Here is a 27,632-nt window from a genome sequence, read left to right on the forward strand (position 1 = left end):
GGGACCGGGGTAAGGAGGGAGGGAGGGGCGGGACCGGGGTAAGGAGGGAGGGGGGGGCGGGACCGGGGTAAGGAGGGAGAGGGGGGCGGGACCGGGGTAAGGAGGGAGGGGGGGGCGGGACCGGGGTAAGGAGGGAGGAGGGGGGGGACCGGGGTAAGGAGGGAGGGAGGGGTGGGACCGGGGTAAGGAGGGAGGAGGGGGGGGTGCCGGGGTAAGGAGGGAGGGAGGGGTGGGACCGGGGTAAGGAGGGAGGAGGGGGGGGTGCCGGGGTAAGGAGGAGGGGGTGGGACCGGGGTAAGGAGGAGGAGGAGGGGGTGGGACCGGGGTAAGGAGGGAGGGAGGGGGGGTAGGACCGGGGTAAGGAGGGAGGGGGGGGTGGGACCGGGGTAAGGGGGCGGGACCGGGGTAAGGAGGGAGGGGGGGTGGGACCGGGGTAAGGAGGAGCAGAGACGGAGAAACTGGGAGAATGGAATAGAGTCCTTACAGGAGGCGGGGTGGGAGGAAGTGTAGTCCAGGTAGCTGTGGGAGTCAGTGGGCTTGTAGTGAATATTGGTCGATAACCTATCCCCAGAGATGGAGACGGAGAAGTCGAAGAAGGGAAGAGTCACCTTCAGACGATGCCACCTTCCACACCAGTGCTTCAGACATGTCTTCCTTTTTCCGCAACCGAGGATTCCCCTCTACCGTGGTTGACACTGCCTTCGACCGTGTCCGTTCTATTTCCCGCACTTCTGCCCTCACCCCTGCCCCTCCCCCTCCCCCTCCCTCCCGGAACCACGATAGGGTTCCCTTTGTCCTCACCTTTCACCCCACCAGCCTCCACATTCGACCGGCCTTTCCGCTACCTCCAAAGTGATCCCACCACCAAACGTATTTTCCCCGCCCCTCCCCTTTCAGCATTCCGTAGGGACCGCTCCCTCCGAGACACTCTAGTCCACTCCTCTATCACCCCAAACAGCCCTTCCCCTTCGCCTGGCACCTTCCTGTGCAAGCGGAGATGTAACACCTGCCCCTATACCTCCCCCCTTCCCACTGTCCAGGGCCCCAAACACCCCTTCCAGGTGAAACAGCGATTTACTTGTACTTCTCGCTATCTAGTATACTGTATTCGCTGCTCACGATGCGGTCTCCTCTACATTGGGGAGACCAAACGCAGATTGGGTGACCGCTTTGCGGAACACCTCCGTTCAGTCCGTAAGGGTGACCCCGAGCTTCCGGTCGCCTGTCATTTTAATTCACCGCTCCATTCCCACTCGGACCTCACCGTCCTTGGCCTCTTGTATTGTTCCACGGAAGCTCAACATAAACTCGAGGAACAGCACCTCATCTTCCGATTAGGCACTTTGCAGCCTTCCGGACTCAATATCGAGTTCAACAATTTCAGATCATAACCTCGGCCCCTATTAAATTTTTTACCTGTAATTTTTCCACTCTTTTCCTCCCCCCCCCCGCTTTCCTTTTGTTCCTCTCTCACACCTGGCATCTATCTCTTGCCCTGCCAGAACACTTCAAACCTAATCTCAGCCTATTACCATCTCGCCTAGCTTCGAATACCTTTTTTTGTCTCTTTTACATCTTTTGTTTCTGTTACTTCTTTTGTCCGATCGCAGCCCTGCCTTCGATCTATTTTCTTTTCTTTCCAGTTTTGAAGAAGGGTTCGACCCGAAACGTCAACTCAAATTTCTCTCCACGGATGTTGCCTGACCTGCTGAGTTTTTCCAGCATTTTCTGTTATTTCGGATTTCCAACATCTGCAGTATTTTGCTATTTTACTTACCTGTACTTACCTTAACAGCCTTTCTTCCTGTAGCCGTCGGGAGCCCATCACTCACCCGGCACTGAAAGCTGACCGGCTGCGATCTGTGAAAAGTGACAGCCTTCAGCTTTGAGTGCCGGTAACTGAGTCTGAGCAGAAGGACTCATGTTGGAACTCAGACTGTCAGTGTTTGACAGCTTCAAACAGCTGTGAAACACTGATATTTCATCTGTCAAAAACTCTTGACAGATGAAATTGCAGGCTGTGATGTCACCTGTTGCTGGGTGGCCCTTAATTGGCCTGCTGGGCCCGCTGGGCGGGTTCAACAAGGTCAATCAAGGGGAAATCGCGCGGATTGGCCGGACGTCGAAGTAGGCGGGTCAAAAACCTGAAAGGGGGAGTCCCGCCTTCTTTCCGACAGGTTCGGCAAAATCTCCCCGGATGAGCCGATTGGCCTCCTGTGCTGCCCGAGTCTTTAATTCTATATGATCCTGATTTGCACTTTGAATGAGCCGATCACCTGATTCGGGATTGCAATAGTCCCAGCGATCGGTCTGGGGAAATGTTGCCGTGGCCACAGCACCGAGGTGGTACATCACTGCCCAGCATTTTGGGGGGCAAAACCACCTTGTTTCTGCCAGTGGGAGGCCTGAAAACTTTCCCCCAAAGAGTCATCAACATGTGGAGTGAAGTTCCAGAGAGAGCAATGGAGACAAAAACCCTGGAATCATTCAAGAAACTATTCAACACTACAATGGCGGGAAGTTAAGATCTCTCGATGGATCAAGTTGGTCAGAATGGCCTTCCTCATCTGTAATTATCTTGGTCTCTTGGTTCTTCTGTATGCTTCCAAGTGTCAATGGGACTAACTCCATATCAATGTCCATAACTACACAGAAATGTAACTTTCCAGGTTAATTTTGTTTCTGTCATTGTCACAGCGAGAATATTGAGGCGTTGATACTCTTGCAATCACTTTGATATGATTGGTCTTGCTACAACTAGCCTGACAATCTATTAAGCTCAGAACACTCAGTGTGAGTGGAGAGCTGTCTGTATTAGATTAGAAGGCAGCTTATCAGAACAGGAAGCAATGCATGCTCTTTGCAGAAGTTTTATGTAACTCAATAATTTACTGACGTGATTACTATCCCATTTTATTCTGCCAACTATCTCAAATTAATCATCAGTGGCCATGACTATAAGACTTGCATTTCTATAACGCCTTTCACGACCTCAGGAAGTGCATCACAGCCCTAGATCACTTGGTAGGTCACGGAAACAACTGTCCGGTGCTGGTCAGTTCTGCAATTTGACCAGAGGAAACCCATTAATTGGGACTGTGCTTGTAAACACTCACTGTGAAATTGCAGTGAATAGCAATGACGTTAGTGATAGACTAGTAACCAGCGCTTGGACTCCCTGCTTTAGAGATTTTGCCTGACAAGACTGTTGTTTTCTTTTCATTTGCTTTATTTGAATTGTTAGATTAATGGAAGTAATAAAGATGGCGAGACTGCTCTAAAGTCATGTGATCGCTGGTTGAATGCATTTTCATGAAGAACAGAAAAATCCAGGAAGGAATTCTGGGTGAAATTGGTCTTGGGCGGTAATGCAACATTTCCAGAAAATTGGGCGGGTGTAAAACTGCCGATTCACCATCGCCTGTTTTATGCGACTGCCCAAAGACCCATTTTACGCCCGTCCAGTCTGGTTTCCTGGGAGTGATGTGAACTTGAGGTGAAATTTCCAGGAGTCCCTTTCACCAATAGTTCGAAATAGAAGCAGAAAATGCAAACAAAATGCAGAGATATTCGGTATTAAAAAATGCGAGCATTCTACAAAAATGGTGCAGTGATGTATGTAAATATAATCAATATTATATTCTATAATAGACAGGTTAGCATTTCAGGTCCACACCCCGGAGCGGAACTGGGAGCTGAAAGATCAGCAAGGACCTCTGTAGGGCTGGGGGAAAGGAGGGGGGAGAAGAAACAAATGGTAGGAGGAATAAGGAGGCCTCACACTCCTGGGGAATAAGAATCTAAATGGGTTCGAGGAGCAAAGGGATCTCGGGCTGCAGATTCACAAATCATTAAATGTAGCAACGCAAGTTAACAAGGCCATAAAATGCAAACACCGGGGTTCATGTCCAGAGGAATAGAATTGAAAAGTAGAGAAGTTGTGTTAAACTTGTATAGAAGCTTGGCTAGACCACACTTGCTGTGTACTGAGCACAGTTCTGGTCTCCATATTACAAAAAGGATGCAGAGGCCCTGGAGAAATTGCCAAAAAGATTGACCCAGATGATAGCAGATCTGAGAGGTTATACCATCAGGAGAGATTAAACAGGCTGGAGCTCTTTTCTCTAGGAAAGTGAAGACTGAGAGGCGACCTGATAGAGATTGTGGTCGAGGACGCTGTGATGGTCAGTAACAGAGGGGAGGTAATGTGTGGGACTATTATTGATGGGGAATTGGGGTTGTGTTCACTGGTACCTCAGTCGGATGATTCTATCACAGGGAGCCCGGGAAGAAAGGAGCTGTCTGGGTTGCCTCTTCCCTTCCGCTTCCTCCTCTTCTGCTTCCTCCTACATCTCTTCCTCCTCCTCAGCTGGTCGCTGTATGTCTGGTGGAAAGGGCTGTGCCCTCATGATGCCGAGATTGTGGAACATGCAGAAGACCATGGCGAATCTTGAGACCCGCTCTGGTGAGTACCGCAGGGCTCCTCCAGAGCGGTCCTGACAGCGGAAGCGTTGATGAAGGACACCAATGGTCTGCTCTATCAGATTCCGTGGGGCAGCATGGCTCTCATTATATACACGCTGCCCACGTGTAGCGTAGCAGAGTCAAGAGCCGGGTGATCAGTGGTGGCCCTTGTTGCCCAGTAGCCACCCTCTGGTTTGTCCGTGGCTCAAAGGCTGATGGTACAGCAGACTGCCACAGAATGAAGGCAACATGGCTGCTGCCAGGATACCGAGCATTGCCTTGCATGATGCGCTGAGTATGGTCGCACACCAGCTGGATATTGAGGGAATGGTTGCGGTAAATCTCTGAATTGAGATGCGCTGCCCGCAGAGTGACGTGTGTGTCAGTCACTGGCACCCTGCACCATGGAGCCTGTTATCCTGGGGAAGCTGCATGCTCGCTCCGCCTGCTTCTCTCTGGAAAGACAGAATGAAATGTAACTGCCCAGCTGCGGAAACCAGCTGTGCATTCCCAGGTAGCTCCTAGGGTCGGGGAATTGATTCGGAGGGAGAGGGCCAGTGATCAGGAGAGGGTCGCTTGGACACAGCACAGGAAGGAACATGTGGTGCAGTGGAACATACGCTGATAACAGAACCAGTCTGAGTTTCCTGCCAGTGATTTCAATAGTAATATATTTTGGGTTCCGCTTCTGCCCTCCTCCTTTTTCCCTCTCCCGATTCCCAGACTCAGTTAAAATTCCCGTTAGTCTCTCAGTCTGATGATGGGTGCACCCCGAAACATCACAGACTGTCTTTTCTCTTTGTAAATGCGATTCTATTTCATTCAGATGTGAACAGCACTTGCAGGGACTCGAGTGATCTGTGACTGGGAACCGGGTCTGGATCCACCCACAGAACCATGACACCAGCAGATTGAATCAGCAAGTACTGAAACTGATCCAGACAGCTCCTTGACATTTATGGCACTTTGTGTTTCAGGGTGAGCGGCTGCAATCATTAACACAATTCAGTTTATGGATCCATATCTCACACCGTCTGTCACCAGAGTGAGTTTGGTCTGGATCAAAGTGCCCTGGAATCTCGATCCTTGTGCACCAGTCGCTGAAGGTAAGCATGCAGGTGCAGCAGGCGGTTAAGAAGGCAAATGGTATGTTGGCCTTCATAGCGAGAGGGTTTGAGTACAGGAACAAGGATGTCTTGCTACAGTTGTACAGGGCCTTGGTGAGACCACATCTTGAGTATTGTGTGCAGTTTTGGTCGCCTTATCTGAAGAAGGATGTTCTTGCCATGGAAGGAGTTCAGCGAAGATTCACCAGGCTGATACCTGGGATGGCAGGAATGACATATGAGGAGAGATTGGGTCGATTGGGCTTGTACTCGCTGGAGTTTAGAAGAATGCGGGGGGATCTCATTGAAACTTATAAAATTCTGACAGGACTGGACAGACTAGATGTAGGGAGGATGTTCCCGATGGTCGGAGAATCCAGAACCAGGGGTCACAGTCTAAGGATAAGGGGTAGGCCTTTTAGGAAAGAAATGAGGAATTTATTCACCCAGAGAGTGGTGACAGAAGGCAGTAGAGGCCAATTCATTAAATATATTCAAGAAGGAGTTGGATATATTACTTAAGGCTAAAAGGATCAAGGGGTATGGCGAGAAAGCAGGTTCCGGGTACTGAACTTGGATGATCAGCCATGATCGCATTGAATGGCGGAGCAGGCTCGAGGGGCCGAATGGCCTACTCCTGCTCCTATCTTCTATGTATGTTTCTATCCCCGCCCATCTCCGGCTCCTCCCTCCTCGCTCCCTCCCCCCACTGCCAACGCCTCACGGACCTGCAATCTCCAGGCCAAGGTTCAATTATTCCCCTCCGCCCTCTAACACTGTTTGTCCTTTATACTGCTCTAGGTTTTATCTCCCTGAGTAAAAGTCGATTGGACAGAGACTCGTTTATATTAATAATAATTCCCTGAGTATTGCCGTGAATTTCATCGGGGAAGTCGCTGAACTGAGGCTGTTCGGCAGCGCAGTAAACACGGAGACGGAAAGCGGTTTGAATCAGGAAGTGCTGAGTGTGAACATGGCTTCCAGACAGGAGGCCGAGAGTTTGACCGAGGAGGCAATTCGTCCCATTTGTCTGGATTTCTTCACCGATCCGGTAACACTGGAGTGTGGGCACAACTTCTGCCGCTCCTGTATCACACAGTGTTGGGAAAAGGAGGAGACAAATTCTTGCCCGGAATGTAGAGAGGAGTTTCCGGAAATAAACCTCAAGGTTAATCGGGCCTTAGCGAATCTGGCCGAGAAAGCTCGAAAATTAAAGCTGAATCCGAAAGGGAAGGAAAGTAAACTTCACTGTGAGGAACATCAGGAAGAACTGAAGCTATTTTGTGAAACTGACAAGAAATTGATCTGTTACACTTGTAGAGATGCGTGGGAACACAGAGAGCACCGCTTCATGCCCATTAAAGAAGCTGTTGGAATCTACAAGGTAAAAGGGAGCAGATTTGATCACCTGATTATTTTATCACATTTTCATGGTCTAACACTTTTATTCTGTGATTTTTCTCTCCCAATCCCAGGATCAGGTGAAATCTTCCTTAGATTCTCTCACAGAGAAGAAATCGGCGGTTCTAGACACGGAGCGGCGGCAGAAACAGAAGATTTCCGAAATTAGGGTAAATCGTCCTGTGCTGATTTTCGAAGTTTGATTCGTTTTTTTTTGGTTTTAATGCGGAAAACGTGTTATTTTTCACATTTCATTTGGTAGGAACAGTCGAGCAGTCTGCAGACCCGCATCACATCCGAGTTCGCTAAAATGCACCAGATTCTCAGTGAGAAAGAGCAGCGTTTAATCAGAGATCTCAGGGAACAAGAGGGGAAGATTCTAGAAACAATGGAGAAAAACCTTCGACAGATTCAAGTGAATTTAAATTCTATTCGGGAGAAACTCCCAAAGTTGCAGAAACAGATGGAGCAAAAAGACGAGCTGACATTTCTGAAGGTGAGGATTATATTTCAGTTTAGTTCAGTGAAAGTTCACAGTCACAAGTTGACGGGCGAGAATTTTGACATAAATGCAGCATTTTCCCAATAATTCGTCACTGATTTAAACCGATCGATTGTTTTCTCCATTCCTGGGCGGATCTGCTATTTTCACCGAACTAATCGGCCTCCCACAATATCTACAGGATCCCGGGAATACCTGCAACCTCCCCGGGAATGAGTTGCCGTGATCTTGATAGTTAGTCTGTAATTATTTCTGTGGTGCCCAAGTTTAATATTCTCCTGAAACTCACATTCCAATCCAGTTCCAGTCCCATGTTGTGAGTGTGTGGGTGTGTCTGGTAGGGTGGGTGTGAGAGGCACTGTGTCTGTGAGTGACACTGATGTTGATTTCTAGTATCTGATACTCTAATGAGATATTTCAACTATATCCTGTTTCTATCAGAAGCATTTAATAATTTTTCGTGTAATTTCTGATGGCCTGTTTTCAAATATGCCGCTCATAGAATTACACAGAATTTTCCAGCACAGAGACCGGCCATTCGGCCCATCAGATCAATGTCAGTGTTTATGCTCCACACGAGCCTCCTCCCACCTTACTTCATCTCACCCTATCAATATATCCTTCTGTTCCTTTCTCCCTCATGTACTGATCTCGCTCCCTTTTAAATACATCGGTGCTATTCTCCTCAACTTGTGGTAGCGAGTTCCACATTCTAAACACTCTCTGAGTAAAGAGATTTCTCCTGAATTCTCCTTTGGATTCATTACTGACTCTCTTATATTTATGACCCCTTGCTTTAGACTCCCCACAAGTGGAAACATCTTCTCTACATCTGCCCCATCGAATCCTTTCATAATGTTAAAGACCTCGCTCAGGTCTCCTCTCAGTCTTCCCTTTTCTAGAGAATAATCTTTCCTGTTCACTCTTTCCTGTTAGTTGTACCCTCGCAGTTCTGGTATCATTCTTGTAAATCTCTTTTATACGTTCTCCTGTGCTTCTATATCCTTTTTGTAATATCCTCTTTCTACCTGTGTGTGGGCAGCAGTGAGAATTGGGAATTATCAACAGCTTGTAACAATCTGGGTGTAATTTCTGCTGTCCGGATATAGACGCTCAGTCTCTGTCAACTCAGATTGTGTTTTATTTATTTCAGGAAGAAACTCGTCAGAAGATGAGGTAGGCCATGCTCTTTACTGAAACTCTGCACAGTTTGGTGAAATAGCTCAGAAAAGTGTTTATGGTCAATTTATAACCAATTGTTTGATATTTGCAGGATTAGCGATGACGATAATAAACTGACATTAGCAGATACCGCCCTGTCTATCGAAAAATTCAACGGCCCTTTACTATACGCAGTGTGTATAGAAATGTTGGATGTCATGAACCCAGGTAAAACTCATATAAGTTCCTTTGGCCTGATTTATATCTTATAATTTGATTCGTTATACATAAAAATATCATAGAAAGTATCTTTTAGTACTAAGTAGTTGCAAATGAACACGGTTAAAAGCGGGCCTGGATGGAGTTAGTGTTATTCACGCACCAAATCCATGTGTAAAAAGCATCGCCTTCAACTGGTCAGCTGAAAATGTCAGCTCCCCGAACATGACCAACACAGGGACCCTCAGATGAACCACAGCCTCCAGAACCCATCGATACTTTGCACACTTCAGCAACAGGAAACACCGCCCTTCCCAGCTGAACCTTTCCTCCTCTACAATACTCATCTCCTGATCCATCTCCATCTTGTGTGTCAAACTCATGTCCGTGACCAAGGTCAGGCCAGGAAGCCTGGGAGCGAGGCTTTCTCTGCCTGTTGAGGGAGGAGTGGTGAGGGGTACAGAGTTAGCTGGTGCTCACTGTGGACCTGGGGAGCAAGCACTGGATTGCTGAAAGTGTCACCAAGGCTTATTCTCTCAATTGCCTTGAATCATTCCACTCGCCCTAGACAATTATTATGGCTTATACATCCAGGGATAGTTTCAGGGTAGAGGTATGACAATGGTGCATCACATTGAATAACCGCTGGTGTTTTGCCTCCACGTGCGGCCCCGTATGAAGCCTATTTGTTTGCATGGACCAGGCCGGAGATATCTGGAGATTATGATATTGGCCAATATTTTCTTGTCCGCATTGAGGAGGGATTTAATTTTCTACGATGAGCAATGGTGGTGACCTTTCTCTTCATATGTATTAACATGATTGTGACTAAGTTAAGTGTGTCTGTGTCCTTGTCTCCAGCACATAGTGCGGGGTTTCAGTAGCGGGAGAGTAAGTTCCGCGATTAGGACCTTGTAAAACTCGGTAGGGGAGCTATTAGTTGGCGTGGGACCAGGTCACTATTTTTCCCAGATTGCTCCGGCTGCTTGTCCTAGTGCCCTGTGTCCACTGGGAGCTTGTCCCGTTGGGAGTGAAGAGCACAGTTTAGGTCTCCACTCATGGTTACTGTGCTGTCCATACGTGGGGCGAGTGTGAGGATTGCTGATGTGGGGAATGTGGGGACACCTCATTCAGGACACAGAACTGAAGCTTCACTTTGAATTCTCCTGTTATTCGAGATTCTTTAGGATGGAGCGGCCTCCTTCTCCAGGAATGCGTGTCTCAGAGTAATGGGAAGGTTCCTGTTGATTAGTGTGACTATCCTCTGCACTTGGGTCAGTAGAAAGCGGCCAGCATTGGTCCCACCCACTCACTCACAAACTCGGTGTGTTCTGAGGGTGGTGAGGAGGATCTCCTGCAGAAATGGAGCATCCACCTGTTCTTTTATGTCAGTCAGTTGTGTTTTGTCTGATTATGTGCTGGAGTCTGTTGAGATTCGTGGATATAATTTGATTGATGGACTGTATTCAGGGTGATGTCGGTTTGCTGTCTCCAGGGTGTCTTTTCCTCTTGTGGGTGTCTCTGAATCTGGGGCCTGCCCGATTGTACCAGTTTTGTTTGAGTTCCTGTCCAGGCTGCTGTTCAGACTGATCGAGTTGTGGGCCACAGCTGCTTCATCCTCTTTTTTTCCTCTACTTTTTCCCTTGAATTATTTATTCACTGCCCTTCCTTACCTTTTCCCCTGTGGCAGCTCGTTTCCTCACTCCATCTGCGGGATGTGTTCTTCATCCAGTCAGGTGTTTGTCCCCTAATACGCTAAATATACATTGGCTTTTTACAGAATAATCTGTATTAAGACCCCTTTAAACGAGCTTGAAAACTTGGAAATAATGAGTGAAAAGTATTAAACTGTTCAATCATATTAAACCACCCAATACATACAGTGACTGAGATTACTGGTACAGACAGATCATACAGTGACCGTGAGATTACTGTTACAGACAGATCATACAGTGACCGTGAGATTACTGGTACAGACAGATCAAACAGTGACCGTGAGATTAGTGGTACAGACAGACCATACAGTGACCGTGAGATTACTGTTACAGACAGATCATACAGTGACCGTGAGATTACTGGTACAGACAGATCATACAGTGACCGTGAGATTACTGGTACAGACAGATCATACAGTGATTGAGATTACAGGTACAGACAGATCTTACAGTGACGGTGAGATTTCTGGTACAGACAGATCATAGTGACCGTGAGATTACTAGTACAACAGATCATACAGTGACTGTGAGATTACTGTTACAGACAGATTATACAGTGACTGAGATTACTGGTATAGGCAGATTATACAGTGACCGTGAGATTACTGGTACAGACAGATCAAACAGTGACCGTGAAATTAGTGGTACAGACAGATCATACAGTGACCGTGAGATTCCTGATACGGACAGATCTTACAGTGACCGTGAGATTACTGGTACAGACAGATCATACAGTGACCGTGAGATTACTGGTACAGACAGATCAAACAGTGACCGTGAAATTAGTGGTACAGACAGATCACACAGTGAATGAGATTACTGTTACAGACAGATTATACAGTGACCATGAGATTACTGCTATAGACAGATCATATAGTAACCATGAGATTACTGGTAGAGACAGATCATACAGTGACCGTGAGATTACTGATACAAACAGATCATATATTGACCGTATGATTCCTGGTACCGACAGATCATATAGTGACCATGAGATTACTGATACAGACAGATTATACAGTGACCATGAGATTACTGATACAGACAGATCGTACAGTGACCATGAGATTACTGATACAGACAGATCATATATTGACCGTATGATTCCTGGTACATACAGATCACAGATTCTAGAATGGTGCCCGCGATTGGAAAGTTGCAAATGTATCCCCACTATTAAAGATAGTTGGGAGAGAGAAACCTGGGAATTACAGAAGATTTAGCCTGACGTCAGTATGAGGAAAAATGCTGGAATCTATTATAAACGATGTGGTAACAGGGCACTTAGAACATAATAATAGGATTGGGCCGAGTCAACACGGATTTATTGAAGGGAAATCGTGTTTGCCAAATCTGTTAGTGTTTTTTGATGATGTAACTAGCAGAATAGATAAGGGGGAACTAGCGGATGTGGTGTATTTGGAATTAAAAAGGCATTCGATAAGGTGCCTTAACCAAAATGAGGGCTCCAGGGATTGGGGCTAATATAGTAGCATGGATTGAGGATTGGTTTACTGGACAGAAATCAGAGAGTAGAAATAAATGGTTCATTTTCGTGTTGGCAATCTGTAACTAGTCAGGTACCGCAAGGATCAGTGCTTGGGCCTCAGCTGTTCACAATCTACATCAATGATTTGGATGAGAGGACCAAATGCAATATATCCAAGTTTGCTGATGATACAAAGCTGGGTGGGAATGTAAGTTGTGAGGAGGATGCAAGGAGGCTTTAAGTGGATATAGACAAGCTAAGTGAGTGGGCAGGAACATGGCAAATGAAATATAATGTGGACAAATGTGAAGTTATTCACTTTGGTAGGAAAATAGCAAAGCAGCTTATTTTATAAATGGTGAGGGATTGTGAAATGTTGGTGCTCATTGGGACCTGGGTGTCCTTGTACACGAATCACAGAAAGTTAACATGCAAGTACAGCAAGCAATTAGGAAAGCAAATGGTATGTTGGCCTTTATTACAAGAGTATTGGAGTATAAGAGTAAATATGTCTCACTGCAATTATATAGGGCTCTAGTAAGACCACATCTGGAGTATTGTGAACAGTTCTGTTCTCCTTACCTAAGGAAAGATGTACTTGCCATAGAGGGAGTGCAACGAAGGTTCACCAGACTGGTTCCTGGGAATGGGGGGATTGTCCTATGAGGAGAGGTTGAGTAGACTGGGCCTATATTCTCTATAGTTTAGAAGAATGAGAAGTGATCTCATTGAAACATACAAAATTCTTACAGGCTTGACAGGGTAGATGCAGGGAGGATATTTCCCCTGGCTGGGGAGTCTAGAACCAGGGGTCACAGTCTCAGAATAAGGAGTCGACCATATGGAACTGAGATGAGAAATTTCTTCACTCAGAGGGTGGTGAAATTTTTGAATTCTCTACCCCAGAGAAATCTAGAGGCTCAGTCGTTGAGTATATTTAAGACAGAGATCGATAGATTTTTGAATATTAGGAGAATCAAGGGATATGGGGAAAGTGCAGGAAAGTGGAGAAGAGGCAGCAGATCAACCATCATCATGTTGAATGGCGGAGCAGGCTCGACTGGCCAATTGGCCGACTCCTGCTCCTATTTCGTATGTTCTTATGTTCTTAAGTTCTTATTATCATACAGTTACCGTAAGATTACTGGTACAGACAGATCATACAGCGACACTGAGATTACTGGTACAGACAGATCATAGAGTGACCGTGAGATTACTGGTACAGACAGATCACACAGTGACACTGAGATTACTGGTACAGACAGATCATACAGTGACCGTGAGATTACTGGTACAGACAGATCACAGTGACCGTGAGATTACTGGTATAGACAGATCATACAGTGACCGTGAGATTACTGGTACAGACAGATCACACAGTGACCGTGAGATTATTGGTACAGACAGATCATACAGTGACCGTGAGATTACTGGTACAGACAGATCATACAGTGACCGTGAGATTACTGGTACAGACAGATCATACAGTGACCGTGAGATTACTGGTACAGACAGATCATACAGTGACCGTGAGATTATTGGTACAGACAGATCATACAGTGACCGTGAGATTACTGGTACAGACAGATCATACAGTGACCGTGAGATTACTGGTACAGACAGATCACACAGTGACCGTGAGATTATTGGTACAGACAGATCATACAGTGACCGTGAGATTACTGGTACAGACAGATCATACAGTGACCGTGAGATTACTGGTACAGACAGATCATACAGTGACCGTGAGATTACTGGTACAGACAGATCACACAGTGACCGTGAGATTATTGGTACAGACAGATCATACAGTGACCGTGAGATTACTGGTACAGACAGATTATACAGGGACTGTTAGATTACTGGTACAGACAGATCATACAACTTTAAGTTTCTTTTATTTGCCTTTTGATCTGCCGTCTCAGCAGCTTTTCCTGTTTTCCCAATTCCCTGTTTATTTTGTTCCTTTGCTGAGTTCCCAGATATCTAGTTTCTAGCTGCTGGCATTCTTTTTCCCTCTATTATTTTCTGCATTTCCAAATGTTCCCCTTCTCTTATTCTCTGTGCGGCTAAATGTTTTCCTTCTCTTACTTCACTCTGCTGCGCACAGAAATGGGCTGCACAGCCTGCCCAGTGCTCCCCTTTGTCTAATTCGACCTTTCCCAGAGTCCCTTGACTCTGGACCCTCTCTATCACCTTCTGATGTGACTCTGATTCTTGACTCGTCAGAAACGATACTAAATCAGTTAAACATAATTTTCTCAACTCTTTATCTGTGACATGCTCAACTTCTGTCTAGCCCGTCAATTGTACTAACTTGTTGCTATTAATACTGGTGGGTCGCAGTGTCCTAACCCCTCGAAGGTTTTCCTTCCTTAACTGACCAGGGCGCGCTAACCACGCCAGTCCTAGGATCTTGTCTGCACCGAATAGTTTATAAAAGAATCAGCTGTCAATCAACCTCCTGACTAAGCTGGCCAATTTATAAGATTCCAGAGATGCCAGGGCAGGCGATGTATTACTGCTCCACCATGTGGGAGCTGGTGGACACCATTTTGGTTGCTCGAGGAACTTCGGCTCCGTGTTGATGAGCTGGAGTCCGAGCTTCAAACACTGAGACACATCAGGGAGGGGGCGAGTTACCTGGACGCTGTGTTCCAGGAGGCAGTCACACCCCTTGGATTAATTCATTCAAATTTGGTCCGTGGTCAGTGACAGGTGGGTGTGACTACGAGCGAGGCAGGTATGGGGAACCAGGAGTTAGTGGTGGTTGAGACTCAGCCCTTGCTCTGGTCAAATAGTTACGAGGTTTTACTCTCTGTGTGGGTGAGAGCAGGGACTGCAGTGAGGATGAGCAAACTGACCACAGCACCATGGTACAGGGAGCCATTCAAGTGGGGGGAGCAAAAAGAAATGTGCTAGTGGTAGGGGACTGTACATTTAGGGGGATAAACACTGTTCTCTGCAGACAAGAGCGTGAGTCCCGAAGGCTGTGTTGCCTGCCCGCTGCCAGGGTGCAGGACGTCTCCTCTGGGCTGGAGAGGAACTTGGAGTAGGAGGGGACAGATCCAATTGTCATGGTCCATGTAGGTACCAATGACATAGGTAGGACAAAGAAAGAGGTTCTGTTGAGGGAATATGAGCAGCTAGGGGCTAAATTAAAAAGCAGAACCACAACGGTAATAATCTCTGGATTACTACCTGAGCCATGTGCAAATTGACACAGGGTAAATAGGATCAGAGAGATGAACGAGTGGCTTGAACATTGGTGTTGGAGAAATGGGTTTCGATTCTTGGGGCACTGGCACCAGTACTGGGATAAGTGGGAGCTGTTCCGTCAGGACAGGCGTCATTTGAACCAGGCTGGGGCCAGTGTCCTGGCGAATCGAATAACTAGGGCTGTAGATAGGGCTTTAAACTAAATAGTGTGGGTGGGGGGGGGGGGGGGGATACGCTGAGCGGAAATTTTAAAAGTCAAAGAAAAACGAGAAGGCAAAAGTGCAGGGTAGCGATAGGGGTAATGATAATCAGAGTGTGACAGGAAGGGACAGAGCGTATACACATAAGAGTGCATCAGAAAGTGGGGTCAGAGTAGGAAAAATGGTAAAAAGACAAAACTAAATGCTCTATATCTGAACGCACGCAGCATTCGTAACAAGATAAATGAGTTGACAGCACAACTAGAAATAAATGGGTATGATCTGATGGCCATTACAGAGACGTGGTTGCAAGGTGTCCAAGGCTGGGAACTGAATATTCAGGGGTATTTGCCATTTCGTAAGGATAGGCAGAAAGGAAAAGGAGGTGGTGTAGCTCTGTTAATAAGGGATAAGATCAGTGCAGTACTGAGAAATGATATTGATTAGAAGATCAAGATGTAGAATCAGTTTGGGTGGAGATAAGAAATAGTAAGGGTAAGAAATCACTGGTGGCAGTGGTCTACAGGCCCTGAAACAGTAGCCACACTGTAGGACACAGTATAAGTCAAGAAATAATAGAGGCTTGTAAGAAAGTTACGGCTATAATCATGGGAGATTTTAATCTTCATATTGATTGGACAAAGCAAACTGACAAAGGTAGACTTGAGGAAGAGTTCTTAGAGTGTATACGGGATGGTTTCTTGGAACAATACGTTGTGGAACTAACCAGGGAGAAGACTATTTTATACCTGGTAATGTGTAACGAGGCTGGATTAATTAATGATCTCGAAGTGAAGGATCCTCTTGGGAAGGGTGATGATAGCATCATAGAATTTCAAATTCAATTTGACGGTGAGAAAGCTAGGTCTCAAACTAGTGTCCTGAACTTAAATAAAGGTAATTACAAAGGTATGAAAGCAGACTTGGTTAAAGTGGACTGGGAAAATATATTACAGGGTAAGACTGTAGAAAAGCAGTGGCAAACATTTAAGGAGATATTTCATAACTCTCAGCAAAGATATATTCCAGTGAGAAAGAAAGACTCTAAGAGAAGGATGAACCATCCGTGGCAAACTAAGGAAGTAAAGGATGGTATCAAATTGAAAAAAAAGCATACAATGTTGTAAAGAATAGTGGAAGGCCAGAGGTTAGGGAAATTTAAAAAATGAGCAAAGGACGACTAAAAAGATGACAAAGAGAGAGAAGATAGCTTATGAGAGTAAGCTAGCAAGAAATATAAAAACAGACAGTAAGAGCATCTACAGGTATATAAAAGGAAGAGAGGAGCTAAAGTAAATGTTGGTCCCCTAGAGGATGAGTCTGGGGAATTAATAATGGGAAACAGGGAAATGGCAGAGACTTTGAACAAAGATTTTGTATCGGTCTTCACGGTAGAAGACACTACAAGCATCCCAATAATGGATAATCAAGGAGCTATTTGGGTGGGCGGGGGAGTTAAAACAATCACTATCTCTATAGAGAAAGTGCTCGGCAAACTAATGGGACTAAAGGTGGACAAGTCCCCTGGACCCAATAGCCTGCATCCTAGAGTCTTAAAAGAGGTGGCTGCAGAGATAGTGGATGCATTTTTTGTAATCTACCAAAATTCCCTGGATTCTGGAGAGGTCCCAGCGGACTGAAAAACCGCAAATGTAACGCCCCTATTTAAGAAAGGAGGGAAACAGAAAACAGGCAACTATCGACCAGTTAGCCTAACATCTGTCATTGGGAATATGCTGGAGTCCATCATTAAGGAAGTGGTAACAGGACATTTAGAAAATCATGACATAGTCAAGCAGAGTCAGTATGGTTTTATGAAAGGGAAATCATGTTTGACAAATTTTCTGGAGATCTTTGAGGATGTAACGAGCAGGATTGATAAAGGGGAACAAGTAGATCTCGTGTATTTGGATTTCAAGCAAGACTTCATTCATTACAGTATTCAAGCAGCAGTTACAGTGTATAATTGAGACTTATATTACCACTCATACTCTGGGTACAAGCCGCAACTGTGAGTAAGCTGCACCCTGTGTCTCTTGTCTCTCATCTCTTCTCGTCTCCCGGATGTCTCCTTGTTTCTTCCTGAATTCTTCTACTGTGTCTCTGGAATTTCCTACTCCTGGAATCTCCTACTCCTGAAATCTCCTACTCCAGGAATCTCCTGCTCCTGGAATCTCCTGCTCCTGGAATCTCCTACTCCTGAAATCTCCTACTCCAGGAATCTCCTGCTCCTGGAATCTCCTGCTCCTGGAATCTCCTGCTCCTGGAATCTCCTACTCCAGTAATCTTCTACAATTTGAGGCTGTTAAGACCTCCTTCTTATACCCTTACTCTCATTCAAAACCTATGGAGCCCTCCTGAACCAATGATTGACTGACACCCAAACACATTCTATAAGGTGCCACATAAAAGGTTATTACATAAGATGAGAGCTCACAGGGTTGGGGGTTATATATTAACATGGATAGAGGATTGGCTAACTAACAGAAAACAGACAGTCGGCATAAATGGGTCATTTTAAGGTTGACAAACTGTAACTAGTGGGGTGCTGCAGGGATCAGTGCTGGGGCCTCAACTATTTACAATCTATATTAATGACTTGGATGACGGGACCGAGTGTAATGGAGCCAAATTTGCTGATGATACAAAGATAGGTGGGAAAGCAAATTGTGTGGAGGACGCAAAGAATCTCCAAAGGAATATAGATAGGCTAAGTGAGTGGGCAGAAACCTGGCAGATGGAGTATAATGTGGGAAAATGCGAGGTTATCCACTTTGGTAGGAAAAATAAAAAAGCACATTATTATTACAAAATGCTGAGGTACAGAGGGATCTGGGGTCCTTGTACATGAATCACAAAAAGTTACCATGCAGATACAGCAAGTAATTAGAAAGGCAAATGGAGTGTTGGCCTTTATTGCAAAGGGAATGGTGTATAAAAGTAGGGAAGTCCTGTTACAGCTGTACAGGGCATTGGTGAGACCACACCTGGAGTACTGCGTACAGTTTTGGTCTCCTTATTTAAGGAAGGATATACTTGCATTGGAGGCAGTTCAGAGAAAGTTCACTAGGTAGATTCCTGAGTTGAAGGGGTTGTCTTATGAGGAAAGGTTGAGCAGGTTGGGCCGATACTCATTGGGGTTTAGAAGAATGGGAGGGGATCTTATAGAAACATATAAGATTCTGAAAGGGCTTGACAGGGTAGATGCAGAAAGGATGTTTCCCCTCGTGGGGGAATCAAGAACTAGGGGGCATAATTTCAGAATAAGGAGTCCCCGATTTAAAACTGAGATGAGAAGGAATTTCTTCTCTGAGGGTCGTGAATCTTTGGAATTCTCTTCCCCAGTGAGCTGTGGAGGCTGGGTCATTGAATATATTTAAGGTGGAGATAGACAGATTGTTGAACGAGAAGGGAGTCGAGGGTTACGGGGAGCGAGCAGGGAAGTGGAGTTGAGGCCAAGATCAAATCAGCCACGATCTTATTGAATGGTGGAGCAGGCTCGAGGGGCCAAATGACCTCCTCCTGCTCCTATATCGTATGTTCTTATGTTATGTTCAGAGGGACCCTGGTTCCAAATGATTCGAGGTTGACCCGTATTGGGGACAGTGATTTAACTTTATTCAGCTCAAGCAAGACTTCATTCACTACAGTATTCAAGCAGCAGTTACAGTGTATAATTGAGACTTATATTACCACTCATACTCTGGGTACAAGCCGCAACTGTGAGTAAGCTGCACCCTGTGTCTCTTGTCTCTCATCTCTTCTCGTCTCCCGGGTGTCTCCTTGTTTCTTCCTGAATTCTTCTACTGTGTCTCTGGAATCTCCTACTCCTGGAATCGTCTACTCCTGGAATCGTCTGCTCCTGGAATCGTCTGCTCCTGGAATCTCCCGCTCCTGGAACCTTCTACAATTTGAGGCTGTTAAGAACTCCTTCTTATATCCTTACTCTCATTCAAAACCTATGGGGTCCTCCTGAACCAATGATTGACTGACACCCAAACCCAAAATCCAATCATAAAGATGCCACGTTGGTATCACCCTGGCTTACTCAGGCTTTTGGTCTGATGACACTCTTACATCATCTGTTTTTGACCATTAAGACTCATTTTAAAATGTGTTTATGGGATGTGGGCGTCGCTGGCAAGGCCAGCATTTATTGCCCATCCCTAATTGCCCTTGAGTAGGTGGTGGTGAGCCGCCTGTTGAACCTCCGCAGTCCGCGAGGTGAAGGTACTCCCACAGTGCTGTTCAGTAGGATGTTCCAGGATTTTGACCCAGTGACGATGAAGAAACGGCAATATACTTCCAAGTCAGGATGGTGTGTGACATGGGTGGTAACTTGGAGGTGGTGGTGTTCACATGCGCCTCCTGCCCTTGTCCTTCTAGGTGGCAGAGGTCACGAGTTTGCGATGTTCTGCCGAATAAGCCTTGGTGAATTGCTGCAGTGCATCTTACAGATGGCAGACACTGCAGCCACGGTACGCCGGTGGTTGGGGGAGTGAATGTTTAAGGTGGTGGATGGGGTGCCAATCAAGCGTGCTGCTTTGTCCTGGAATGTGTCGAGCTACTTGAGTGTTGTTGGAGCTGCACTCATCCAGGCAAGTGGAGAGTATTCCATCACACTCCTGACTTGTGCCTTGTAGATGCTGGAAAGGCTTTGGGGAGTCAGGAGGTGAGACATGGGTGGTAACTTGGAGGTATTGGAGATTGCGGTAATTGGCCGGGTTGGATTTGTCCTGCTTTTTGTGGCCAAGACATACCAGGGCAGTTTTCCGCATGTCGGATAGATGCCAGTGTTGTAGCTGTACTGGAACAGCTTGCCTAGAAGCGCGGTTAGTTCTGGAGCACAAGTGTTCAGCACGACAGACGGGATGATGACAGGGCCCATAGCCTTCGCTGTATTTTTTAAAATTAATTTTTATGGGATGTGGGCGTCGCTGGCAAGGCCAGCATTTATTGCCCATCCCTAATTGCCGTTGAGAAGGTGGTGGTGAGCCGCCTTCTTGAACCGCTGCAGTCCTTGGTTGGGGGAGTGAATATTTAAAGTGTTAGAGGGGGTGCCAGTCAAGCGGCTGCTTTGTCCTGTATGGTGTCGAGATTCTTGAGTGTTATTTGCGCTGCAGTCATTCAGGCAAGTGGAAAGTATTCCATCACACTCCTTACTTGTGCCTTGTAGATGGTAGAAAGGCTTTGGGGAGTCAGGAGGTGAGACAATCGCCGCAGAATACCCAGCCTCTGAACTGCTGTTGTTGCCACAGTATTTATGTGGCTGGTCCAGTTAAGTTTCTGGTCAATGGTGACCCCCAGGATGTTGATGGTGGGGGATTCGGCGATGGTAATGCCATTGAATGTCAAGGGGCGGTGGTTAGACTCTCGCTTGTTGGAGATAGTCATTGCCTGACACTTCTGTGGCGCGAATGTTACCTGCCACTTATCAGCCCAAGCCTGAACGTCGTCCAGGTCTTGTTGCATGTGGGCATGGACTGCTTCATTATCTGAGGAGTTGTGAATGGCACTGAACACTGTGCAGTCATCAGCGAACATCCCCATTTCTGACCTTATCCAGTGCACACAGCCGTTTCTTGCTACCACATGGAGTGAATTGGCTGAAGACGGGTTTCTGTGATGGTGGGGACCTCAGGAAAAGGCCGATATGGATCATCCACTCGGCACTTCTGGCTGAAGATGGTTACAAACGCTTCAGCCTTGTCTTTTGCACTCACGTACTGGGCTCCACCATCCTTGAAAATAGAAACATAGAAACATAGAAGATAGGAGCAGGAGTCGGCCATTCGGCCCCTCGAGCCTGTTCCACCATTTAATGAGATCATGGCTGATCATCCAAATTCAGTACCCTGTCCCTGCCTTCTCCCCATATCCCTTGATCTCTTTAGCCTTAAGAAATATATCTAACTCCTTCTTGAATATATTTAATGAATTGGCCTCCACTGCCTTCTGTGGGAGAGAATTCCACAGGTTCACCACTAAGATGGGGATATTCATGGAGCCTCCTTCTCCCGGTAGTTGTTCAATGGTCCACCACCATTCACGACTAGATGTGGCAGAACTGCAGAGCATTGATCTGATCCGTTGATTGTGGGTTCACTTCGCACTGTCTATAGCATGCTGCTTCTGCTTTTTAACGTGCATGTAGTCCCGTGTTGCAGCTTCCCCAGGTTGGCACCTCATTTTTCGGTACGCCTAGTGCGGCTCCTGGCATGCTCTTCTACACTCCTCAGTGAACCAGGGTTGGTCCCCTGGTTTGATGGTAATGGTAGACTGAGGGATATGCCGGGCCATGAGGTTACAGATTGTGGTGGAATACAATTCTGCTGCTGCTGATGGCCCACAGCACCTCATGGATGCCCAGTTTGGAGCTGCTTGATCTGTCCTGAACCTATCCCATTTAGCACGGTGGTAGTGCCACACAACACGATGGAGGTTGTCCTCAGTGTGAAGACCGGACTTCGACTCCACAATGACTGTGCAGTGGTCACTGCTGCCAATGCTGTCATGGACAGATGCATCTGAGACAGGTAGTTTGGTGAGGATGAGGTCAAGTAGCTTTTTTCCCCTCATGTTGGTTTTCTCACAACCTGTCACAGGCCCAGACTGGCAGTTATGTCCTTAAGGACTTGGCCAGCTCGGTCAGTAGAGGAGCTACCGAGGCACTCTTGGTGATGGACATTGAAGTCCTCCACCCAGAGTACATTCTGTACCCTTGCTACTCTCAGTGCTTCTTCCAAGTGGTGTTCAACATGGAGGAGAACTGATTCATCAGCTGAGGGAGGGCGGTAGGTGTTAATCAGCAGGAGGTTTCCTTCACCTTGCTTTACCTAAAGCCATGAGACTTCATGGGGTCCGGAGTCATTATTGAGGACTCCCAGGGTCAATCCTTCCCGACTGTATACCACTGTGCCGCCACTCCTGGTGGGTCTGTCCTGCCGGTGGGACAGGAAATGTCCAGGGATGGTGATGGAGGAGTTTGGGACAGTGGCTGAAAGGTATGATTCTGTGAGTATGAGTATGTCAGGCTGTTGCTTGACTTGTCTGTGGAACAGCTCTCCCAATATTGGCACAAGTCCCCAGATGTTCGTGAGGAGGACTTTGCAGGGTCGACTGGGCTGGGTGTGCCATTGTCATGTCCGTAGCTGGTACTGATGTCAATGCTGGGTGGTCCAAGCGGTTTTATCTGGGGTATTTATGGCAATATTAAAGGAATATGTCTCCAGAGGTTGAGATATGGCCCTTGCTGTTAGCCTTTGTTTTTATAATTCACTGTGGATGTTCTAACATATCAAAACAAGTATTCAAAAAAACAATGAACATGTAAGTTATAACAATCTTACAGTCCCTGCCTCGTATCTCAGTCTCTGGAATTCCATTAATTCTCTCAGCTTTTCTCACAGACTGACTGTCGCTTTGCTAACAAGGCTTGTTAAAGTCTGCACCTTTAATATTTGGTCAAGCAGGCCCAAGGCCTCTTTCTTCCATTTTAAAATCTAACCGGGTCTACCCAAGGCATATTGCACTGGTTTATAAACACGATTATTCAAGAATCGGCGAGCATTGACTAACAGTTACATAATACCAACCTAAACCTACAACTAATAATGTTTATTTCATTTCGTCCATGTTAGCTAGTGGGAATGTGAAATGGGGATTTCTCAGGATTCTTACACTGGGACAGACAGATACTCACTGGAGGACTTATCAGGAACAGTTGTAAGCATGTAGCTCTCATCTCCTTACACTGCTCGAAGCTCCAAGTCCCTCTGAACTTTTGGGTGTTGTTCCATTTATCGACCCCGCCCATAAAACTGGCCCCGCCGCCAGATCGGGATAATGAGCCTGGCGAGTTTCCGCTGATTGTGCCCGTTTGAGGAAACTCTTCAAATTGAACTAATTTTTAGGGGCACAGGCACTAGTAGGCACGTTTTAACAGTTTTTAAACATTAAAAAATATTTAATTTACGAAGAAACTGACTAGTGTACACCAGTGAAACTAGTAAATGGTTCAGTACAGTTTTAAAGTCATTCTTGGTCATTTGAAAGCAGACTACACACAGGTGGAGGATTAGACACTTTTAATAAAATGCTTATTTTTTGTGATCATAGAATGATACAGAACAAAAGGAGGCCATTCGGCCCATCTTTGGTAGAGCTATCCTATTAATCCCAGTCCCCTGCTCTTTCCCCACAGCCTTGTCATTTTTTCCCTTGAACTATTTATCCAATACTCTTTGGAAAGTTACTATTGAATCTGCTTCCACCGCCCTTTCAGGCAGCGCGTTCCAGATCACAACAACTCGCTGTGTAAAAAATGTTTCCTCATGTCGCCTCTGGTTCTTTGGCCAATCACCTTCAATCTGTGTCCTTTGGTTACCAACCCTTCTGCCATTCGAAACAGTTTCTCCTTATTTACTCGATCAAAAACATTCATGATATTGAACACGTCTGTCAAATCTCCTCTTAACCGTCTCTGCTCTGAGGAGAACAACCCCAGTTTCTCCAGTCTCTCCACGTGACTGAAGTCCCTCATCCCGGGTACCATTCTACTAAATTTCTCCTGCACCCTGTCCAAGGCCTTGGCATCCTTCCTAAAGTGCGGTGCCCAGAATTGAACACAATCCTCCAGCTGAGGCCTAACCAGTGTTTTATAAAGGTTTAGCATAACCTCCTTGCTTTTGTACTCTATTCCTGTATTAATAAAGCCAAGGATCCCATATTATTTGAACAGCCTTCTCAACTTGTCCTGCCACTTTCAAAGATTTATGTACATACACCCCCAGGGGTCTCTTTGTTCCTGCACACCTTTAAAATTGTACCATTGAGATCATATTGCCTCTCCTCATTCTTCCTACCAAAATATCACTCAACACTTCTCTGCATTAAATTTTGTCTATCATTTGTCTGACCATTTCACCAGCCTGTCTATGTCCTTCTGAAGTCTGTTACTATCCTCCTCATTATTTACAACATTTACGAGTTTCATATCGTCTGAAAACTTTGACTTTTCTACTTTGAGGAACACACACACACACATCTACCCATATACACCCAGTCCCACAGAGAGACTTTCCTCAGTTAGTAATCTGGTAAGGAGTATGGAATGTGTTCAACCCCCAGGTATTTTAACCCCAGTTTGTGGGGCATTAAACTGGGAACAGTATTTAGTTGTACATTGAGGCTCCAGTTCCAGCTTTTGTTCATTTTAGTGTTTATATCCCCACAGAATCCCACAGTGCGGAGGCGGGTGTAATGTTTGATATTTTCAGAAGCTGTGACCTCCCTCCCTGGAAGTCCCGGTGTTTTCTGCTGTTGTCAGATCCTCGTTTCCTCCCCTCAGGGCGGCTCTTTCCTCGAGTTGAGAAACAAAAAAATCAGTCAGAAAGGGGGATCTCGGTGAAAGCATCTCCCCCCCGATCCCCGGCCAGTCTCTCCCCGATCCCCGGCCAGTCTCTCCCCCCCGATCCCCGGCCAGTCTCGCTCCCCGATCCCCGGCCAGTCTCTCCCCCCGATCCCCGGCCAGTCTCTCCCCCCGATCCCCGGCCAGTCTCTCCCCCCCGATCCCCGGCCACTCTCTCCCCCCCGATCCCTGGCCAGTCTCTCCCCCCCCGATCCCCGGCCAGTCTCTCCCCCCGATCCCCGGCCAGTCTCTCCCCCCGATCCCCGGCCAGTCTCTCCCCGATCCCTGGCCAGTCTCTCTTCCCCCCGATCCCCGGCCACTCTCTCCCCCCCGATCCCCGGCCAGTCTCTCCCCCCCCCCCCCGATCCCCGGCCAGTCTCTCCCCGATCCCTGGCCAGTCTCTCTTCCCCCCGATCCCCGGCCACTCTCTCCCCCCCGATCCCCGGCCAGTCTCTCCCCCCCCCCGATCCCCGGCCAGTCTCTCCCCGATCCCTGGCCAGTCTCTCTTCCCCCCGATCCCCGGCCAGTCTCTCTCCCCCTGATCCCCGGCCACTCTCTCCCCCCCCCCGATCCCCGGCCACTCTCTTCCCCCCGATCCCCGGCCAGTCTCTCCCCCCCCCCCCCGATCCCCGGAGAGTCTCTCCCCCGATTGCCGGCGAGTCTCTCTCAACTCCCCGGTTAATCTCTCTAATTCTCTGCTTTTTCTCCCAGTCTCTGTGACCCTGGATGTGGAAACAGCGCATCCAGGACTCGAGGTGTCTGAGGATCTGAAGAGTGTGAGATGGACCAGGACCGAGAGGAATCTCCCTGACACCGGGAAGAGGTTTACAAACGGGGCCTGTGTGCTGGGATCGGAGGGATTCACATCGGGGAGACATTACTGGGAGGTGGAGGTGGCGGGGAATCGGCGCTGGAGGCTGGGAGTAGTCGCAGAGTCTGTGGAGAGGAAGGGACGGGTCAGACTGAGCCCGGAGACTGGAGTCTGGACCATCGAGCGGGCTGGTGATGGGTTTTATGTAAACTCCTCCCCTGAATCCCCTCTCCCCGCCGGTCCAATCCCCGGTAAGGTGGGAGTTTATCTCAGTTATGAGTCTGGGACAGTTTCATTTTGCAGCGCGGACACCAAGTCCCATCTCCACACCTTCACTGGGAATAAATTCACGGGGAAACTTTATCCTTTCTTTGGGACTTTGGATGTGAACAAGTGGCTGAGAATCTGCTCCGGCTCCGATCTGGGTCGGTAAAAGGGGCGTGGCCTTGGGCCGGCCCACATCATCCATGACGTCACAGTGACTTGACCCCGTGCCATTCGGGTCAGGAGCAGAGGTCAGGGGTCAGGAGTTAGAAAATGTAATTTCCAAATTACACATTGTAAAATCCCAATGAGACTGTAAATACAACCAATAAAAATATAAAATGTCAGAAGAAGAAAGAAAGACTTGCATTTCTATAGCGCCTTTCACGACCACCAGGCTTCCCAAAGCGCTTTACAGCCAATGAAGTACTTTTTGGAGTGTAGTCACTGTTGTAATGTGGGAAATGCGGCAGCCAATCTGCGCACAGCAAGCTCCCACAGACAGCAATGTGATAATGACCAGATAATCTGTTTTTTGTTGCACTAATTGAGGGATAAATATTGGCCAAGACACCGGGGAAAACTCAAACACAAAAGCAAAATACTGCAGATGCTGGAAATCTGAAATAAAGAGAGAAAATGCTGGAAATACTCAGCAGGTCAGGCAGCATCTGTAGAGAGAGAAAATGAGTTAACGTTTCAGGTCGATGACCCTTCCTCAGAACTCTTCTCTGAAATAGTGCCTTGGGATCTTTTACATCCACCTGAGAGAGCAGACAGGGCCTCGGTTTAAGGTCTCATCGAAAAGACACCTCCGACAGTGCGGCGCTCGCTCAGTACTGCACTGGAGTGTCAGCCTAGATTGTTGTGCTCATGTCTCTGGAGTGGGACTTGAACCCACAACTTTCTGACTCAGGAAGCGAGAGTGCGACCAACTGAGCCACTGGCTGACACTGTAATAAAAACAAAGACTAAAATAAAAAGTAAAACCGACAGCAACTCCATCCCAGCCCTTTCTCATCACTGCCCCACTCCTTTATATTAAAAAGCAGGTATAAGTTGTGTTCTCAAAATGAGGACATTCCTCAGTTCATCAGCACCATTAGTGATGAGAAATACACAAACTATCTCTCTTCAAGATGACGGGGAGTTTGCAAATCTCCGGTTTAAAGGGCTGAATGTTCACTTTTACTGCGGTGCGGGCTGTAAAACGGGCGGCCGATCCGCTAACGCCTGTTGTGGTAAAAGTGAAAATTCACCCCAGAGTGTTTGACGTTCCCTCGCAGTTGATTGTAGTGCCACTTTCAGCCAGGAGATGGTGATGGCGAGCTGTACAAAGCGCTGTAAAGTTTTACAGTGCAGTATCACCACCTGCTGGTGGAAACCGGTACTGAGGGAATATCAAAAACAGCAAATGCTGAAACACTCGGCTGATCAGACAATTCAGGCAGGACCTTCCTTCAGAACTGAAAGACGATGGGATCAGAAAAAAGAATGGAAAATAAACACGAGCCTAGAATTCCCTCTTCCGTGCTCCTGACAAACACAGAGTCGCTGTCGGGAAAATCCGTATCCCGGTTTGTCCAATGTTCAAAAAAGCACAGGTTGGGATTGTGGAATTTCCCAATATGGGCTCTTGCTGTGTGTCAGGAGAGCGGAATTCCAAAATCTG

General features: G+C 46.9%; 1 protein-coding gene across 1 annotated transcript; it reads left to right on the forward strand.

Moving 5' to 3' along the window:
- Positions 1-4,741: 4,741 nt before the first annotated feature.
- On the forward strand, positions 4,742-27,119 carry LOC147096311 (zinc-binding protein A33-like). The gene is made up of 6 exons (XM_085973879.1): positions 4,742-6,954; positions 7,046-7,141; positions 7,234-7,467; positions 8,627-8,649; positions 8,747-8,862; positions 25,597-27,119. The coding sequence occupies exons 1-6, from the start codon at positions 6,544-6,546 to the stop codon at positions 26,127-26,129; spliced, it is 1,413 nt and encodes a 470-aa protein (XP_085830005.1). The 5' UTR covers positions 4,742-6,543; the 3' UTR covers positions 26,130-27,119.
- Positions 27,120-27,632: the final 513 nt, after the last annotated feature.

Source organism: Somniosus microcephalus, unplaced genomic scaffold (assembly GCF_052327205.1).
Source record: "Somniosus microcephalus isolate GS21.2 unplaced genomic scaffold, FLI_Smic_1.0 unresolved_chr1, whole genome shotgun sequence".
NCBI lineage: Eukaryota > Metazoa > Chordata > Chondrichthyes > Squaliformes > Somniosidae > Somniosus > Somniosus microcephalus.